At 37.5% G+C, this 21,124-nt stretch overlaps 1 protein-coding gene across 2 annotated transcripts in view; it reads right to left on the bottom strand.

Moving 5' to 3' along the window:
- Positions 1-21,124, bottom strand: part of LOC128886190 (lachesin-like) — a 152,177-nt gene that overhangs the window by 30,189 nt on the left and 100,864 nt on the right. For both annotated transcript variants that reach the window (XM_054140842.1, XM_054140843.1), the window contains exon 3: positions 12,114-12,321. In XM_054140842.1, coding sequence (XP_053996817.1) covers positions 12,114-12,321 — 208 coding nt within the window. The remainder of the gene's footprint in view (positions 1-12,113; positions 12,322-21,124) is intronic.

Genomic DNA, 21,124 nt, shown 5'->3' with positions numbered 1-21,124 from the left:
AAATTATAACAGAAGGAATTGAATGGCCTCACGATCCTGCTGCATGCTCGACTCCCCTCGGCTTAACGTGCACACCGAGGGCGTGCGATGATCTTTTGTTTCGCGGCATTGACTTGCGATAATTGGCCGCGCTCGGGGACTTTAATCGCCATTTTAATCACTGAAGGGAAAGTGTTTTGTTTTGCACGCCCTGGAAATTTTATGATATATCGTGGAGTGTGAAAAAAATCGCCCCTGGTCTTTCAAATTAAAATAACAGAGCTTTACGCTAAAATAGGAAACAAGAGAAACTAGGGATTTCGTCGAATTAACGAAAAAATAGGTAATTCAAAACGGCTCTCTGGACTTTTAATCGCGCTATTAACGTTTCGTAACTATATTTGGATGAACGTTTATTGATTCACCTGACGTATTTCTAGGAATGTAATTTAAACAGTCGCTACATTACGTTGGATGTTTACGACGTTACAGTAATTCCTAATGTACGTGAAAATAACACATTTCATAGTGTTTTCCAATTCGTTTACATTGTTGATGCTTGAAACATCAGTGAAAATGGATACATGTCTCTGTTTGTACAATGACAAAAATAATTTATTTTAACTGATCAATGATAACAAGATAAATAGAAATAGAAATCCTAACACTAAAATCAAAAATAAATTCACGATATCAAATATTATAACACTCTTAACATAAAATCATCCCCAACAAATATAAGAAATACATATTTGAACTGTAAACTTAAGATATTTAATTATACTTTGAAGTGATCAAAACAAAAATATTGTAATTTTTAAATTAAAATGAGTTGTAAAAATATCAACTTCTCACTGAACAAAAATATATTTTATTTAAACTACTCAAGAACTGATTACTCGAAATCCTTTAACCCCAAAGTTACTAGCGCCATCGACGCTCGTCGCTGAAAATTAGGAAAATGTCGGTCGATATAAATAACGAATCGAAGCGATACTCGTATGGTAGGAAATTGCTGACGCCAAATGTAATTAAAGCTCAGTTGCGAGCGTATGGAAAATATTAATTACATTAGAGCGGCGGGGGAAGTTTCGCGATAACGTCAAAGGAATTTCTCGAACGGGGCGAAAGTAATTCCGGAAAATTGGTTTAAAATACAGGGAATTCAATGTTTTATGAGAGAGAGGTGGGGAGAAAAATGTAATTGCGTTGCACAACGAGACCATACCCCGGTATAGTATTAAAAAAATAAACAAGCGTGGTTTCGATCAAAGGTTCCCGGGCGGCTGACTGCAACCAACAATGAACCGAAATTAAATTTCGTGCGCAAAGCAACGCGGACCACGGCTCCTTCGACGTTTCATTAATCGACACTCGACGGTTTCAAGAGTGAGACTCGCAATGGCGTGAAAACGGGTGAACGACCACCGAACGCATTCTTCGTGGTAATTCTGCGGGATGCGAGGAACTTCGTTCGCGGGTTTCTCCCATTGCTTCAAGAAATGGAATCGGGTATTGCCACCTTGCACGCGGGGTCGTAATGGCCGTTCGAATTTCCGCAACGCGAATTTACAAACAATTTCATCGCACAAAGGTGTTTGGATACAATGCGAAATTAAATTTCTAAGGAAAGACAAAAATTCAACCTTTCATGCTGTAGAGGGTTGTTCAAAGAAACTAGGAGGTCGAATTGCTTCGAGATAAAACGTTTTTGACATTTTATTTAAAGAAAGTCCTGATCTTTACTTTTGCATGATGTTTATGCTTGGCTTGAGGAGTCTGAATAATTTCTTTTTAATTATTTATATGTGGGTGGTAAAAATGGGCCAACGTGTGGTTCATCGAGGGACCATTTTTAGGAAGTTCTGTTTAAAATTTTGTTGCAGATGTTTATTCTCGAAATCTGAAATATTTAAAATTCATATTTATTTATGTTTAAGTACTTTTATTGTATGTGAAATAGTTATGATCCTGTAAATGTATTGCAGTAAAACGGTATTTAGCAGGTTGTGTTTGTAGTACATGAATAAATATCATTAATAGTGTATGAAAATATTTTCAAGAACTATTAGAAAAATATCGTGATTAATGAATACATCCATTAATTTTAAAATCCTTAGTACACTGCTGGGATACCCTTATTAACAAGCACCATATTGGTACTTTTCAATTTTTCAATAAAATCCTACGTGAATAAGTAAAGAATACTTTCATAAATAAGAATCTTTCTTCAAATAGGCACTACCATTTTAATCGAAGAATCGACTTTAATATGAGAAGAAAATATTTTTCAACTCTACAAATATCGTGTATTCATGTACTTCAAAGCACAAACTTTTCGATCACAGCGTTCACTGTAATAAATTTTTAAAAACCCATGAATACTTTACATCTCCAACTTGGCGTAGCTCCTTAAGAGTCTTGAAAGCTTCGCAGATAGCAAAAATATTAGCGATTTAAAAATGTTAAAAAGCTCGAAGCCCGTGAAAATTAAAATACCGGTACAAAACGTTTGGATCTGTTAATTGTAGAAAGTATATTTAAAACCAGCTTCTGCAGCAATTTTATACATGGTGTACTGCGCTTATATATGTAAACCACGTGAAAATAACCGTTGGATACGCCTTGAATAAAAATTTGTTGGAAATAGGTAATTAAATGCCACCGTGTCAGTAAAATTCCAAAAGTTAATTTACGCTTGAATGACGGATAGCAATGCTACGGAAACATTCATTCGAAATGTAGAGAAATTACTAATTGAAATGCAGTGATCGAAATTATTATTTGTAATTGACTTTCAGACAAAGTAGCACAAGTTTCTGTACGTTGAATGAAATATTATTAAACTTCCTTGTTGTACATACAAAAGTTAAATACCAGTATTACCAACCTTGCTTCGTATTTATAATGTCCTCATCGTTATTAAAACTAATATTGAAAAGAAAGCAAATTTTATTGGAATTTAATTTTATAAAGAAATCTTCGACCTGAACAAAGTTTAAATTAAAAAATTAGGAACCATGTAAATGAAATAAATCGTAACAGAACGTAACTGAACGATTGAAATTTCTTGCCACGCGTTGTAAGCGATTCAAAGAAATTTGTTCTCCGATTCTACACAAAGGTCTTCTGCATGTAAAAGGACATTATGGACGGGATATTTGACTAAAAAATATTCGAGAGCTTTTCACTAACTGACTCCCACTTTCTCGAGAAGGACAGCAGCCAGTTGCTTTTAAAAATATCGGTATCGTGTTCCTCTAGCGAGTTTCAAAATACGTGTTCGGAAGACGAAGTGCCTCTATAATGAACTCCATACAAGAAAAGGTCCCCCCAGCGTAACTCAAACTTTTTAACCAGGTTTTGCACGCTTACGAAACTTGTTACCCTAATTAGAGTGATAGATGGCTTCAGACGTAGAGAAAGCTGAACAAAATTTTTGTCACATTGAGGGAGTCTCGATATTTCATTGAATGGAATTTTTGGAATATAAAACCAAGTATAGTAACCTAACCAAGACAAAAAGAAAAATAAAATGCCTTAAACTGTTTGTAATTTTAGTAATGAATATATTCTGACTACTTTTCAATTTTACGTACTTATGAAAAGAGAACCTGGAATAACGATTGACACCTAATATGTTGTTTACTCTACTCTACTGTCTGCATGTAGAAGAATGGACAACATAAAGAGCGTGGAATAACGAAATGAGGCGACGAAATCTAGCCAAGTATTGCGTAAACACACCGGCATCGAATACGAAGCAATTCCACCTAGGTATCGCAGATCACTAACAAAAATACGAAGCGACAAGCGATGCAATTCATTTCGCGCTATGGCTACGTCGAGTGCAAACGCTGGAGCAGAAAAAAACGTCGTATCCGCAGATAGTATATTTATTGATACGGGGGAACAATTGCGTCGAATTTATTATTTCACACGTGTTCGCTCGACAACGTGTTGTTATTCTCTTTTCGCGTCGGTTCTCATTTTTTTTTGCTACCCCATCGACCCATTTCTAGACCGTGGATTGCGCGAAACGCACCTTTGTTCCAAAAGTTCACCGACTAACTCCAATGACGTTTGCGAAATTGCGGTTTCTGTCAGAAACGATATTTTCCTAAATTTTTCTTGTCGTTAAACTCGACGAGCCGTATCACAAACAAAGTTTGTTTCACTATGTGAGAGAATGTATAATAAATTCCATGAAGTTTATGTAATTACTGCAATAAAAAAATTCTTATTATTTTCTAATATTACATGGTGATTTTTAGGACACTTTGTAAATATGACATTAAAATGAAAATAGAAAATATACATGTCAAAGACAAGTCAAAAGTATCATAGGACATTGTTATGTAAGGGCCAATGTACAAGATATTTATAAAATTATTCTAAGTACAATGTTATTCACTTTATTGAAAGGAATTGTATGTAATGGAAATCATTAGTAACGAATTTGTCTTACTAGTTGGTTAAAACAGATTTTACAATATTAATTATAAAATGCTAAACAATTCACGTAGGCTGAGTATTCATCAAGGATTATTGAATTAATTTCCCTCAGGTACGAGGTTCATATACATATCTTTCTTCAATTTAATCACATATTGACCTATAGTGCAGTGGAAAATGTTATATTAATTACATATCAAGCTTGGAGATACCAAATGGAATCATATTCTATAATTATCGAAGTTTTTGAATTAAAGAAGGTCGGAATTTTTAATTTTTCGGACAGATAATTATGAAATTAATTATAAGGTAGTCGTAATGTATCTGTTTGGTTATTTCAATAAAATTATTAATACATCTCGAATGGAAGAAATTTGTATTACTTGCATGTATAATTATTGAATGTATTCGCATTATTATAACAAGCAGTAACACTATTTTATGGAATCAGTACCAGAAATCAATATGGAACCTATGTCAATATGATACAAAATAATGGAATAATTTTTATAAATTCGAAAACGTTGTATCGAGAGGCTGTAACAAAAGAGGTCAAATGATATTCTCGTTTAACTTTGTATTTCACAAAACATCCCCTTCCTTCGAATATAACTTTTCGCTGAAACTTAAGAATTCCTTCTTTCTATCAGCCTCGTTGAATATTGATCTTCGTCCAAGAAATTTCTCATTTCCAACTTCCATACTAATACAAATCCTGCAGTGTCAGATATACTGACTTTTCAGGTTTTCCATTTATGTTGCGATATTCTAATAGAAAATCATACGATCCATATTTATGGAGTATCATTCCATACTTTTGCTAATAGAATATAGCAAAGCAGTTTATATATTCCACTCTGCAGCAGCCTCAACTTCTGAAGAATGTACAATAATTAGAAAATGAGTGAAACCATTGCAATGCACGCCCTTTCAAGTGTTAATTAAATTTACGCTCAATCCAATATTGCAGCTAAACGAATACAACACGACAAAAATAAAGGAGAGAGGTTTGATAATTGATTGCAGCGGTTTCAAAAAGAACCATTTCCACCCGTACCTATGTATTCCCTCATGCGCTGAATTTTTCTGAACAATGAAGTGATCAGTTTCGAATGTTTCACAAACACTAGACTTTTTGCGTTTGATTCGAACCGTTTTCATGTTTTCCGTTCCAGTAGATTCAAAACATTCAACGTTGATCATTTCGTCAACAAACTTGTCACGGTAAAACCAGTGAGGCTACCAATTTATGTAAAATGTTGTACAGCGATTTGAACACTTAACGCGAATCGGGTTCATTGCAGGTTGATTCCTGTAATATTAGTATTATAAATGACAAATCGATATATAATTTGAGCTGTTTGTAATGTTAGTTTAAGAAAAACCAAATTATTAAATAAGGTAAATATAAAAAGAAATTAACTGGATTGAAATTTTATTGTAACTAAAATAATTTCATTTAGATTTTAACGTGTATAAAATAGAATTCCCATTCTTCCCATTTAAAACGAGATCACATTCCCGAATTCTACTTTTGAAGCGGTTTATTTTCTACATAGAACATAAAACAAAATAAATTTATTGAATTTTCATTTTCCCCAATCTTTAAGTATACTTTACAAGATTTTTAATCGTTGAAAATACAAATAAATTCTATATTCTTGCTTTCCACCTTTAAAGCAATTTATTTACCGTAAAAACCACAAAATGAAACGAATTTCGTCCAGGCTCCACTTTAAATTCACCGTTAAGTACACCCGAACTAAACGTTACTAAATTACCGTGCATTCGCAGGCGCGTGTTAAACATTGCCTGCGAGTCCGCAACGTGCATATTACGTTTAAGAACCGATACCAGTGATAATAATCACGTGTACACAGCGAGACCAGCCGACGCAATTACGAAAGCATGCCATTTTGTAATTCTAAAATTTAATCGCGAAATACACGTCCGCCCGACACGATTGACCAATCGAATCCAAGAAAGTGAAAACAGTCAATTTCACAGCGTTCACCCGTTCATACCCAAGGCATAGTCGCGACCATAAACAAGGGATTTAACGAGGGTTATTCGCGATAAGCTTAAGCTTTACGTTTATACGCGTTGGCGTCGTGCGCCGGCTAGTTATGCTTTGCGACACGCTTAAGGTCCGCGCTTCAGTTTGTCCATCGGATAATGGAATTTCGAGAATTTCGTTTGACAGTTAATCATGTGTTTATGTCCAGGGCATCGCCGCGGAAGATATTTCATTATCCGCGGAAACAGCACGCTAACTTATTTACGAGAGCGCATCCAACCTCCGCGGTCGAAGGCAAGAACAACACTCGTATACCGCCCTCAGCATGCAAATGTAATCTTGTCTCGTTTGCAAATTCATCGGTACTCCAGTCCATACGGGGTGCTCGAATCGTTGGATTATGTAAAAATGTCAATGAAATGACCTGTCCGAGGAAAATCTCATCGGATCACTTTTACATTCCATTTTTATGTAACGAGTTTATTCACCAAGGGAGAGAGCTAATTCACGAAAAACCGATCGCTTTTGCAACTGAATATCAAAGAGCTTGGTGGCATTCAGTGTTATTGTAAGTTCAGTTATTTCGCCTGTAGTTCAGGAGGCTTTGAGTCATCATTATACTGTGGATGTTTATGCAAATTCATATTTTTATACACACTGAAACACAAAAACGTAAATTAAGGTATGTTTTGTCTTGCAATGTTGTAACGTGTATTTTATATTTCATATGTATTTATATAATAGTACAAATATGTATAAATGATACAATAATATTATTTTTGCAAGGTGAAACTTTTGCATTGAATACCTCTTTCAATTCCTGTGTATTTTTACGAAAGCTATCCTTATGATTGAATTTTTTACTCCAATTTTTTACCCCATTTATACAGAATCATATAGAATTCATACTGCATTCATATAGACTCATTCATACATTCCTTTAGGTGACTTTATTTTTCATTCATACGGAATTTATTGAAAACTTTATCGGCATCGATGTTTCACATTGGAAGTCACCACATGAAATTTCATCTTTTTCTGATTATTCATTTCAGAAATATGGAGTGAAGCGGGAGCCTATATACGTACAGACATACACACGTATACACATTCGTGTATAGAACATTTTTCTAAGAATTCAATATCACCAATAACCCATACGAAAACAGAAGGTATTATGTCAAATTCCATAAATTTTTAAGAAACCATTTCATAAATAAAAAATAAAACAGGCCCCAATATACATAGATACACATCAAATTTTTAAAATTTTTTAGCGTAACGAGTTGAACAAAGTCCCAGGGCTCAGTTGGACAGCAGTCCACCTTATTGCTTCACAGTCTCATTTTTACAGACACAGACACTTAAGTTCCATTAGAATTGATATTCAGAAGGGATACATTCCAAACATTATCCAAGCCCATAAAAAAAGATTTAATTTTCATAAACTCAGAGCAAGAACATAAAATAGAGCCCGGTGATTAGAGCATTCTCAGCATTTATTATACATTATCTTTGAAGCCAGGACGTTATGGATAGTGTAGTCAAGATGAAGAATCCATCTTTACTGCTTATTCATTCAGCCATACATTCGAAACCGTGGAGTAACGTGATAAAGTTTACGAGAACTGCAGAAAGGTACGAGGAAACGAATTTTGTATACGCTGAATAAGAAAGCACAGTCGAGAAGAAAGAATCACAAACCACATCACGCTAAATACATAAGGAAAGTACGAGGTTAGAGTAAATGCATAAATAGTGACAAGGAAGTAGAAAACGTACACGTGAAAAGTAGAACGGTTCAACGCAGAAACATGAAGGAGAAGACATCAAGATGAATCGAATACCAAGATTGTTCAGGGTAGGTTGCATTGCGAGAAGAGTTAAATCAAGAGGTATGATGCAAGAAGATAAATCACGTAGATGTGAGAAGGAGCTGACATCCAACACGGAGGATTTGGAGGGATTTAATTGCAAGCCATGTCAGTTACACTAACGCGGAAACACACGATGCTCATTCTCCGTCATAGAGTGAAGAAAATCCACGGTAAAAAAAAGTTTGTAATTGTACAATTCAAAAATTATATTCTGAAATTATAAAATTTATGATGGAATTAGGTATACTGTAGATATGTGATCAGCTGGAACGACTGATTCTTACTAGTCAACTGAATCACAGTATCTAACAGCAAATTTAATTATAGGTGTTTCTTTAACGTGTATGACATGTATAGTGTTCGATTGGGGACGGAAAACAAAGTACAACCATTCTTCTCCTATTTTTCATCATTTAAATTCTGAGAAACACATCCTCTCATGATGTAAATATTTCTTATAACGCGTGCTTTGTTAAATGTACACATATAGAAGTCACTTAAAATGTCACTTCTTAAGTAATTATTTAATTAATCTGATCCTCCAAGGGTCTACAACGACTTCGATTCACCATTATCAGTTCCACACTTGATAACCCATCCCCTAAGAGATTTGACGACCTATGATTTTCTAATAAATCAGAACTTCATATGTGGAGAATTTTTCCTAGACTTTACAATCATCACTGCCCGAAAGGAAAGCCTAAAACCACAGATGATCGAAACGTATAATTAATAACATAATGAACCATGCTCACTTGAAAGTACTAAGGCTGTTGTCCACCTATTGGATACAAATAAAATTCCTGTTGAATTGATTCGTTGAATTCTGGTCAGGGTTTGAGAAATTTGTCCCACTGTAGGATCTCAGGCTGCAGTCCTCCATTTTCGCACCTGAACAACGCCGTCAGCGATCGTTTCAACTGATAAAGAAGAAATTTAACGAAGGGTTACGACTAGGTTAAACCATACGCTTACAGCACGCGTTCTACCGTGCTCAGCGACTGGCAAATGGGCTCTTTGCGAGCCGTGGAGGCCGGGCAGTTATTAGGCCGAGGAGCACGAGTCGCCAGGAAGGTGTTTAATAGCCTGCCAAGAGTACAATCGCCCTCGAAGGTTTTGGTGCGCGGTGTACACTTTACATACATTTGCATCCTACTGCCACAAATCCGTACCAGCCTAGAAATATCTCCTGGTGTCTCTATCTTGGCAAAACAGACTCTTGACTCTTTCAGTGGCGAGCCTTGATTACACTGTTTTGGATGTACGTTCCACGTTAAACGTTTCCTCCGAATTTACTGTCTTCCTCGGGCCACTTTCTATCGGTAGGCTGATATTTGTAGCAAAAAAAAAAAAGAAATAGAGGCGAAATGTAGCAAAAGTGGGCTTGATATGAAATAAATAAATATTTTAGTTTATTTTGACTTTGAATTCATTTGTGTCAACTTCAAAACTGTAAAGCTTCGGTATATACAATTTTGCTTAACCTAATCATGATTCAATCATCTTTTTTATTCAAGTTTCAAGTTTCACGTAGACAGAAAACTTTCTAACAAACTTGTATTTATCACGTCAACTCCTTAAATTTAAACGTAAGGAAGACGGCTGTCGAATCATCAAATATGATCCATTAATTTGTCGTTATATACAAAACGATGTCACAGTGGAAGATCTATAAAATGTAAATATGCATATCGCGATTGAATTAGGTTTCATAGTTCCACCGGCAACAGCTATTCTGAAACTGAAATGCTTCTCTACATCCGTTGCACAGAACCATAATAATGCATTTGAACGATTTTAAACCACGCATATTTAATTCAGGAAGTGTGTCGCTCTACATGCAGTAGTGATTTTTAACCACTATGTACTACGAATATATACCAACTGATCTGAAGAATTTTTATCTTTATAACCGTTGAAATAATTACGATTCAGTAAAGTGCTTGAATGTATCCGTTTCACGGGATATTTCCATAACAATATATCTGAACGTTTTTAAACCACGCATATTTAGTTCAGGATGTACGTCACTCTACGTGCAGTATTTGATCATCTCGTGCTGCGAATGCATAGCAACCGATTTGAAGAATTTCTGCCTTTATAATCCCTAAAATAATTACAATACAGTAATATTCTCATAAATATCGTAATGCTTTCACTCAATTACACTTATTCATTCCCAAAGAATGGATTCTTTTTAACCAACCAAAAACTCAGTCTCGTTGAGTCTGGACTACGTCTAGATTAGGTAGGTATTAGAAATAACTAGTTCTCGCTTATACTTTTTCAGTGATACAGCTAGATATAACTCTCGTTTAATTTTGGATATGTCTTCTCTGATTCTTCTAAATATAATGCCAATTTAACCGCAAAGTCGGTTAAAATCAATTACAATCGAGATTTAATCATAAAATTCAATGGGTTATTTTCGCTACCGTTAGATGATCAATTTCTCTTTATTTTCAGCGTTCGCTAGAAATCCCTACGGTCGAAAACCTTAAGAAGTTCAGCTCTTCAGCGTCGCGGTTAACGATGTCCGCGGGACGAACTGTTGGCGAAATAATCAAGGATTAAATATCGGTGTCTCGTAGTTGCAATCACGGGAGCCTGCAACGACACTATGGTGGATGCTTAGGCGACCGTAGTTGGTGAAGTTTGACAAGTTGGCGTAACAGGAACGCTGGTACCAAGTGCCAAGAAAGTTCTCGGTAAGGATCAGTTGATGCATGGCTATGGAAGAAGGATGCGCCACGCCAGGAAAGGACGTGTTCCGTGGGACATGCGCGCGGTACGTACACATGGAAAACGCTGATGCTGGCTGTTCTTAGGAGAGTTTCGCGAGCATCGGTTGGGAATCTCGTAGCTTCGGGAAGACGCGCGATACAGACCCCCGCGAGCAATCCCGAACGCACGATTTGCTTGCAAATATTCCCTTGCCTATTCCTTCTGGAATTTCCCAGTGCCCTCCAATAATAATAAACCGAGAACGCCGCCACCGCCGAGTTTGCTCGACGTCCTAAAATCTTGGCTAACAGCGCCAACTGGAATACTATGAATTCTTTACCCGTCGCAGAACGATCTTCCCCAGGATGCCGGAGATGGTATCCGGTTTCTTGGAAAATTACATCTCCTTTCTGCGATTCTTGACGCGTTTAGGTGGCTCGAGCAGATTCGAGATTAAAGAACGAACGAATCTAATGCAATTCAATGGCAAAGAGGAATTTCGTAATCAAAGTTTCGAGATATTCAAATTACGCAGCTATAAACGCGTGCTGGTGCAGTCTGACGTAAAATCACTTGTTGCTGGAGCTGCTAGCTTGCTTAGGGACCGTGTAAAGAAAGACGTTTGTGAAGTTTCGTGTTTCGAAACTATTTATTGAGGGATTTTTCGATAAGGCGATATGGAGTCGCGGATGGAAACTTGTAATATGCTCGGAGTTTGCATTACGAGTTAATAGACAAAGAAAATTACCTGACAAGTATGCTAAATGCGGCTCGATACTGTTCAGCATTTACTTAATAGAATAGTTTCCTACAGTTTTATTATCCACTAGGAATCTACTACATCATTCATTTTTATCATTAAATTTGTATTATGTTTCAATCCTACATTGTGAGAAAGTTTAAAAAAAAAAACATTAACCAACATATTGAATTTAATTAGATACTATGTTAATTCTTAATCTAAATAGATAATATAAAATAGATGATAGATTTTTGCACGAGTAATATTTCAGTTGTTTTGAACAGTTTAAAATTATTACTACAATGCTGTCAATCATTACCGACTACTTCGAGGAATCCAGTGATGCTGGACATTGGATCGGTGTTCAGTTGACACATGTACCATCCCCTGTCCGACACTTTGATGTCTTTGATGTGAAGAGACCAGGTACGATGACCGCTATGTTTCACAGAGATTCGATGATTTTTCGTGATCACGTGGACCGCAATCGTGAGGATCGTCTGTGTATCGACACGTAGCCACGCCACCTGTAACACAGGAATACAGTGTGAGTACTATCACTGAACATACGCACGGACTTTATTACTTTTTAGGATGTTTCAAGTTGTCATGAAACATTGGTGGAATTGGTTTCAATGTTTGCTACCGTTATTACACGTTATGCGAGATTGAGTTTCAGGAATTTGAATTTGATTGACGAGGATTTGTCAAAGAAACAGGACAGGCTTAAGTCATATTGGTTCCTTTCCCATTTTATTTATTTTACAAACATGATTTTATAAAATTCATTTTATGTGAAGTCCTTTTTATGTTCGAATGATCAAAAAGACAGTACATAAAATAACAATACAAAACTAGGTATATACATAGTAAATATTAACGAAGAAATAAGACGAAAGAATTCACAACCATGAAACCAATAAATTCAAACAAAGGGTACAACACACACACTCCCCATTAGAAAAGCTCTACCGTCTACTTCAAGTGTTCTCGATCTTCAAAAGTAAACAAGCCATCCGACTGACCTATCTCTCAAACACCCATCCCCGCCCCCTGCGCATCAGTAAACGGTATCCTATTCAAATACGCGGAATCAAGCCGAAAGACACGCGACAATTCTCGGTCTGGTTTCGTGTCAGTAAAGAATATGCTAGCCGACTCTCTCAAAGCCGTTCCAGCGGTCCACAATCGACACGCGCGAGGTGCCTCGAAACCGTCGCATCCGACAATCGACAACCGGATCAAAAGAAAAATAACAATTTGCACGACCCAGATGTTCCACACGCCACACATGTATGCATTACGAAATGCAACCGACGTTTCCTCAGCGCCACCATCCCCCGCCCACGTTTCTCGTTTTTATTCGATCCTCGCCACTTTCGTCTATAACCCTGCGGTATTACTTTGGATGGAACTCCGTCAGGCAGCGCGCATTGTCTCCTTACGCGGGCGGGCAAGACATTCCGTTAAAAGTATACCGTATCTCGGCGCCTACCCGAAAAGAGATTCCACTGAAACGAATCCGCATCCCGTATTTACAAACGTCCGTTACACGAGCCTTCCGCTTTCTCCACCGTCCTCCTTTCTTTTCGTTATTCCTTCTGGAACATTTCCTTCCACCCCCGTTTTCTCGAGGCGCGGGCGCCGTCCTTCCCGCCCGCGTTGTCTTCTCAATGACTCATTGTCCGAGTGCTACGACAATGCTGGCCCCCGACGGTTACCAACTGCGCCCGTTACGCGAAAAGAAGAAACTTCGTAATTAAAAGTCGTAATACACTCGACGCCGTTTTAGAGCGCGTCTTCCTCAACCCCTCGCGCGCTATTCACGGCCGCCGCGTTTCCCGCCCGATTTCTTTCCCCCAGACTGAGCGCATCCACTTCATCCACCGCGCCCATTTGGCCCGTGGACAACGTACACTCGGTTGAGAAAAAGCCTGGTAACGGATGTCGTTGTCACTATATGCGACGCGAAGCAACTCGACTGTATGAGAAGAATTCTACCCGGTTATATGCGAGAGAGTCGTTCTCCACCGCTGTTCGGATTTGTTCGGTTTCGAGCGATCGTCTACTCGAGTGGTAGCTGTGGAAACGTTTTCGCTGAACTTCAAAGCCGTGCTGCTCGTGTGTCTGCATTGTAAATTGTATTGCATTGTGAATCATATGTTTTTAAACATATAGTGGAATTCTTTAAACTTAATTGTCTTCCATGTGTTTTAATGTACTTTATTATATTGTATTATTTCCAATTTCAATTCCCATTTACTCTTACCTCTTGCTTCCGCATTCTGGATCTTCTACATGATTTGTTATCATAACATTCCAATACATAAGGCCCACAATTTTTCCTTGAGAACAAAGGAACCGTTGAAATTTCCCTCAACAACTGATCGAATATTGAACTGATGAACAAAAATGAATTTAAAATTTGTCCTATCAGGTCTTCTTCAAACGATTGTACTTTCCACTTCCGTAAGCCACGTGTCTGCTGTAGAAGGGGGACATCTCCTCGAAAGTTTCGCAAGCTTCACCGATGGAACGAGGGAAAAAGCACGAGACGAATACGTTCCGTAAAAAAGATGGCCCAAAGATGCGGGAATGCGAGCGAGGCGGAACTTTGTGAAGCGAGAGGAAGACATTGTTGGGGAAAGGGTTTGTAGGTTGTTCGCGCGAAATGAGGCGGACGATCGCTGAAGCATGATAAAGGAGACGTGTGCAATATGTGCTTGTTGCATAAATGTACCTATAACACTTTCATACGGGGTATCTCGCAAGAAGGATACAGCAGAGATGATCTTGAAATTAGATGCAGTAGAAAGTAACTTTAACACTATTTCAGTAACAATATTTTTGATATAATATTATTTGTAAGTTTTCAAGTGAAAGAGGAAAAAGATGTTTGTTTTTTATTTAACTAAAAGTGAGTACTTGCATAAGAAAATAAATAGCTACTCATAATTAAAGTCATTAGAAGAGCAAAGTAATCCAATTTATAATAACAATAATTACATGAAGATACTTAAACATATTCTGATGTTCTAAAGAATAAAGAGCACAGTTCGTGTTCTTTACAATTTTTTGTGACTCCAAAGAATTTTAACGCGTCTACCTAAAGGACCAGGGCTCATTTAAGAAGCTCTGGTCTTGACGATAGTTCTTGCTTAAGTGGGTAGGAATTTAATTAGATTGTCCGTGATACTAAATACTCTGTGTTCGTGAGAACGAACACATTGAAAGAAATAAGTATTACTTTTACCATAAACATGTTTGCCAAATTTTGTTGCTCGTCACTAGCAATGTGTAATAAAAGCAGAATATTGTAACGAACCTAACAATAGTAAAATAAGAATAAAACGGGGGATACTATAACAAAATAACTGTAAACAAACTGAACCTTTCAGCTAGATAATTACATAAATGTACGAATCAACAATTCTCGAAAAAAGTTTGTATGGAGCCTCCGGAATATTTAAAGGAATTCCATCTCAGCCAAAACAAATATTGCGCAAATTCGCGTTTTCGTTATCCGAATTAAAAGTCCACCTATCGCGCGAATAAATCAACTCAATTCGTTGTATTTTATTCCAATCGCGTTGGAATACAATTTATTGATTTCCCAAAAATTAATTGAATTGAGAAATCTAACTATGTACATACGAGTCAAGCTAATGAAATGCGCAACAAAATTTTGAATACACCTTCGACCATTAAAACCAATCAAACTATCGAACTAATCACTTCTATTCCAAAATGACTGACTTTCAATATTTAAGGTACTTAAAAATATTTTTAAATACCTGCTGACAATTACTAACTGAAAACAGTATCAAAAATATGTAATTCGTAATTCGTATTCTTAAAAACACACGCGAACACACGTGCAACATGCCTACAATATTATTTGCCCGATTACCAAAATATATCTGCCCGAGAGTGTCCCTTTTTTCGCGAGCACAGTCGTTCGGAATTACCGTCAGAGTAATTATTCAAGTCCACACCTACACAGCAAAACACAGCTAACCCAGCCTCAGCTACCGCAATAGACTTCGGTTTACAAATGATTCGTTTCGCGGTACCGATATAATTGCTCGTCACTGTAATCTCACAGTGGCACGTCCGCGGTTGGAAACTCGCTTAAACAAACAATGGAGAAGTCTCTCTGTGTTTTTGCATCCCCCTCCCTCCCTGCTGACGCTTTTCCCTAGCGAATGGCAGTGTTTCCGTACCTATCGTTATGCCGCATCTCATTCCCTTGGCTCTCCTGTCTTTTCTTTCTTCAACGTCTGCACGATAGTAATGCGTGAGACCCACGGATCTCAGAAACTCGGTGACGTTTCTTTATTTTCGTTTACGTCAGCAGCAACGTCGCGATAGCCGTGTACACTTGTCCTCCATTTTTCTGTCGGTTTTATTCCCCTGTCCTTTAAGGAAGATTCTGATTCGTTCGCGTGAGAAATCAACGATTTTGTCGATTAAGAATTTAGTATTTTAAAAGTCTTTTAAAATCTTCAGGTCTTGTAACGAAGCTCTTATATCTGGTGCTTCAAGATTTGGGAAAATTATACAATTTTAAGTAGAATGTTTTACAGGCCTTGGAATATAATTTAAGGCTAGGGAAATAAAATTGCAATTTTTGTTTAATAAATAACAGATTACCTTCTATTGTTAATTAAAATATTTGTTTAAATGTGGATTTTCGTCATGTCTGATAGTAGAGTATTTTCTTTTTCTTCATCAACACCAGCAATATTGATAGAACCAGTAATCACTTTATAATTGAGGATAAAAGATTTCATTTATATTAAAGAAAATACAATTTATTATAATTTACCTATCTAGTGAATTAATTGCAACATTTACAATGTACTCCATAAACTCGACAGATTGAATTTTTCAGGAGTGGTACAATTGCTTTTATCACTATTGTATCTTACTCTAAATGCTCCCCCTCTAATTGTAATAATTCATGTTTGTAGATTAAACAGTAATAAATCAGATTTCCATGCGATAATATGTTTCCAAAACAGACGTTTCGGAAAATGGTGTGTCTCATCTCCCGACAAATGAACTTCGCGTTAATTTAACAGGATATATCAAGCCTTGTTGCGGGCTTCGAGTCGATGAAAAACGATTGGGGAAAATTCCTAGCCAGAAGAATGGCTGGCGGTAGCCTCGACGATCGCTCATCCTTTCCTCTTCGATTCCACCTTCTATCTTTCCTGGCTCGCGTGCAACGCAATCGAGCGCGAGGCGATAATCAACGAAAGAACGAATATTGGCAAGGAGTTTCGAGCGATCGGGAATGATCGAGCAGCTGTCGGTGTTCTGATCGCAAGTTTCCTAGTGGGTCTATACCTGCCACCGAAGTAAATATTTATTCTTATCGAGAAGCGAAAATGGAACAGTCGTTTAAAATTTGATGCAGCTAATACGAATAAAACGTACAGGGAACACACGTTAAGCCTAGCATGGGCGCAACTTATGGAATGACTAACTTTAACGTAATTCAAACCGTTATGTGTTATGTGTGATCGGGGAAATTGCGACAATTGTACTATTGATCGACCAAGGTTTCTTGTACTAAACCGATAGAAAGATAATTCAACACTGAACGAGAATGTTTTTAGAACAGAAACTCAAAAAAGAAAAAGTCGTTTATTCCGATCGGGACGATCGAGTATCTGTCGATACGCCGTTTGCAATTTTTGCTTCGTGACTTCAGCGATGGCATCGTGACTATTTATTTGATGGAATGATAAAGTGAAATGAGTGATTGAAACTGTTATCGTGGCGTAATCGATATAATATAATATCATATCGCGTTAACGTGTTGCGCGGATTAAGCTACTTTTCATTATTATTTATACATTCATACTTAACATCAACTGGTTCGGGTAGATTGTCTATCCCTCCCCGCGTTAACATAATTCTCATAACTGTTATATTTTATCGCGGTTCGAGCACACTTCTGTGGCTGTGGTTACGCTATTTTAAAATTTTTCTGTTGTTTGGAAGCATCGTATAAATTATTATTTTATTAGTTTTTGTTAGTTGTGTCATTGTAGTGGAATGATATTTGAAAAACATTAGTTGTTGAACGTTTCTAAAGTTATTACATTGAAAGGACTTGTGAACTATCTAGTTAAAAAGTAATTAAATTTTATTATTAAAAGAGTTAATAGAACTAATTATTTCTTACACGGATTACTCTGTATAATTATATTTTGTTTTCATGCTTCTGCTCCATTACAAACAATACAATATCTGAATAACTCTCTTCGCTGAAAAAAATTCCAATATACTTTTTTTCAATAGCAAAATCAGCGCTACATTTGCATACTTTGTAATTCTGGTAACTATATTAAAATCACCATATTTACAATTCTTTCCACGCCGTTTACGATTCGCGGTACACAATTTCATCCACGTCCTTATAATACGTTGTTTGTAATTCTTTCCACGAATCGTGTTACGTTCGCCTCGATCCGGTGACCTGAATACTGCCCATGAACATCAATTTAAATTACATAAATTCGAAGTAACGTATTCCATGTAAGAATAATTTATTAGAAATAATAATTCTCTCTTATCGTTACCTACTGTCCTCCTAATCCTTTCTAAGTTTCTCTACTGGCCAATACTTAATATTTTTCATACGATTAACATATCAAGATATAATATAAAAAGCTTATAGACAAAGCACTTTTTATAATATATGAACTTAAACTTGGAAAAAAAAATTGAGGGTCACACAAATAATACAAGTACAAATGACCCTATTTAGAAGACAAACGATTACAAATGTAAGAAATTTAAAGATATTTGCTGGGTACAGACAACAGTTCGTTTTCCCTCGGTTTACATACAACTTCTGGACTCGCAAAACTCGAATCGAACGGCATGTATCCGTTCAATTGGACGCAAACGCACGGGTATTGCTCGGACATCAAAGAATTGTCGCTGTCCGTATTCCGATACTGCGATAGAATCATCGAAGGCGACAAGATATAGCCAACTATGGAACAGGTATATTGGATTATTCAAATTCTCTCACGGCGTGTCACGGCGTTGGGAAATATTGAATATTCTGGCGTGTAAATATTGGAAAATTCTGAACGAAGAACATCGGCCAGAAGCTGAAAGTCCACCGTAGTGGTAATCGAAGCCACATAACATTTACGAGCAAAACATGCCCGTAGGCGTTATTCACGTTTCATGACTCTATCTATGTTTCAAGAGAATGTAGAACATGGTAGCTGTGATTGCAAACAATGAACAACGAACAATGCAGTATTCATCCTGAAGCTTTTGCAAATTATATCAATAATCAGTTTAATTTCTCAATGACATACAGGAATCAGTCTCTAACGTTTCCATGAGTTTTGTTTCGACCGAAGGAAACGAGAGTTCATGTATACTGAAACAAAATTCACTACACTTAGGTTACTTGAAACGTATTCTAATAACGATGAAGAAATATTCCGAAGGAAATTTGTTTTAAAAAGCCGAGCTCCTTGCAAGACACTCTCATTGGATTCTTATGATTTGCTGTAGCCTCGATTTGATTCTGATATATTACGAATGACCTCCTTGAATTTTTGTCAAGTGAATTGTTCAAGGAATAATTTTTTCCTTCGGTATGTACGAAAATGAAATAAGGCTTTCCATCTAAACGATCGTGTTTATCATATGTTCTAGGGCTTCCCTATTGATTCGGACATGAAAGAATGTCGAGTGGGACTCGACAAAACGGCTCTTGAAATAAAAACTGATGTCGAGTCCCACTCAACATTGGAGTGCAAAGGGTTGAAACGACATATAAAAAGTTCTTCTATGCACAATCTTCCACAGATTGCTCATCGATACCACTACAATACTATTTCCATTCATCCCTCAAAAATCAATTGAATCTTTTTCAACGACAAAGGTAGAAACTGCTGACAAACGAATCCCTGTCGTTGTTACCAATCAGTGGTACGACTTCAAAGAACGCGGATGTATCGGAGGTCGATGGACAGATTACGATTTAATTCGAGGGCTTATCGTCATGGGTGGGGAAGGATGGATTGTACACGGAGATAAGCATCTGTCCACAACGACAAAGTTTGCCAGAGGCAGAGAGCGAAACAGTGCAGAAGGAGGACGGCGGAGAAGGGTAAATTCGATGCAAGTACAGAGGGATAATTAGCCTCGGTGGAGCAATCCGCATAATTATTGTCCACTGGTACGTATGTTCTCGTCGAACGCTTCCCACCCTCGACCCCCGACCTCCTTCCCCCGGCCCCAACCCCCGTTTGAACGTTTTACATCGACCGACAAACATTCCTACCACGATCCAGGCACGGTATCACATCGATGATCCGAACAACAACCAATGAACCGCTTTTACCTAAACAAGGAATACCCTGTTAATTGTAATCGCTCGTGAACCGCGGCTGAGCTAATTACAAATGTAATCATCGTAACGAATGTCACGTACACATAATCCTTTCGTGGATGCAAGCCAGAACGTACGCGTCGAGAGGCTGCTTTCAAATTTTCGACGTAATGGGCGCGCTAAGTGTGGCTGTTGCGGTTTTCCCAGCGTATACCTTCATATTTATATGGAAATCTTTACCAGGAGTATGGTTTCCTTGAAATAACGTTCTAACGATGCGGCGCTGAATACGCCGTTTAATGTTTACAGACATCAAATTTGCTGGAATGTGTTTACGAAGCATGGGCGCGAATTGTATCGAGGACGAGAGGAAGTCCTGAATCAGGTGAGTGCCAATAACGAGGATGATCTGTATCAGTTATCGAGTCGAGGACGATAAACTTAGATAAATATCTAATTAGTAAGCGGTGAGGTGGACGAAGCTTTAATTGGTCTCTTCGATTATTTAGTTTTCTGCAAAATCTATTAATTGCTTAAGAACCACAGTTTTGTCACCTGACACTATTCCAGAACGACGTAGAAATGGACCACGAGTTGACAAGTGTTGGCAGAACCGGATTACTCGAGTCCCAATATCGAAGCAAGAGTTCATCCAGGTGGAAAAGGGTGTTCGATTCGGGGAGGTTTACTGCCTTTTCTAGATGGGCGATACTTTGCTAATACAGAGTTGCTTCTCCACGTTTCAGACGAGATCGCGACGTCTCTCGGCACGCAGGGTGGATACCAGCTAGATATCTGTCAAGCAGCCCCTCCTCCCGGCCGGGACAACCCCCGTAAAAAGCATTCTCCCAGGGTGTACCTTGGCGCTGTACGTTACTGACGTCGCTGTCAGACGTCATTTTTCATAACTCGACCCCAGGAATATCCGCCGCCGTGACGGCTGACATTTCCCTCCC

Source organism: Hylaeus anthracinus, unplaced genomic scaffold (genome assembly GCF_026225885.1).
Source record: "Hylaeus anthracinus isolate JK02 unplaced genomic scaffold, UHH_iyHylAnth1.0_haploid 11982, whole genome shotgun sequence".
Taxonomy (NCBI): domain Eukaryota; kingdom Metazoa; phylum Arthropoda; class Insecta; order Hymenoptera; family Colletidae; genus Hylaeus; species Hylaeus anthracinus.
Note: the sequence above shows the minus strand (reverse complement) of the source record. Positions and strands in the feature narration are given on the sequence as shown.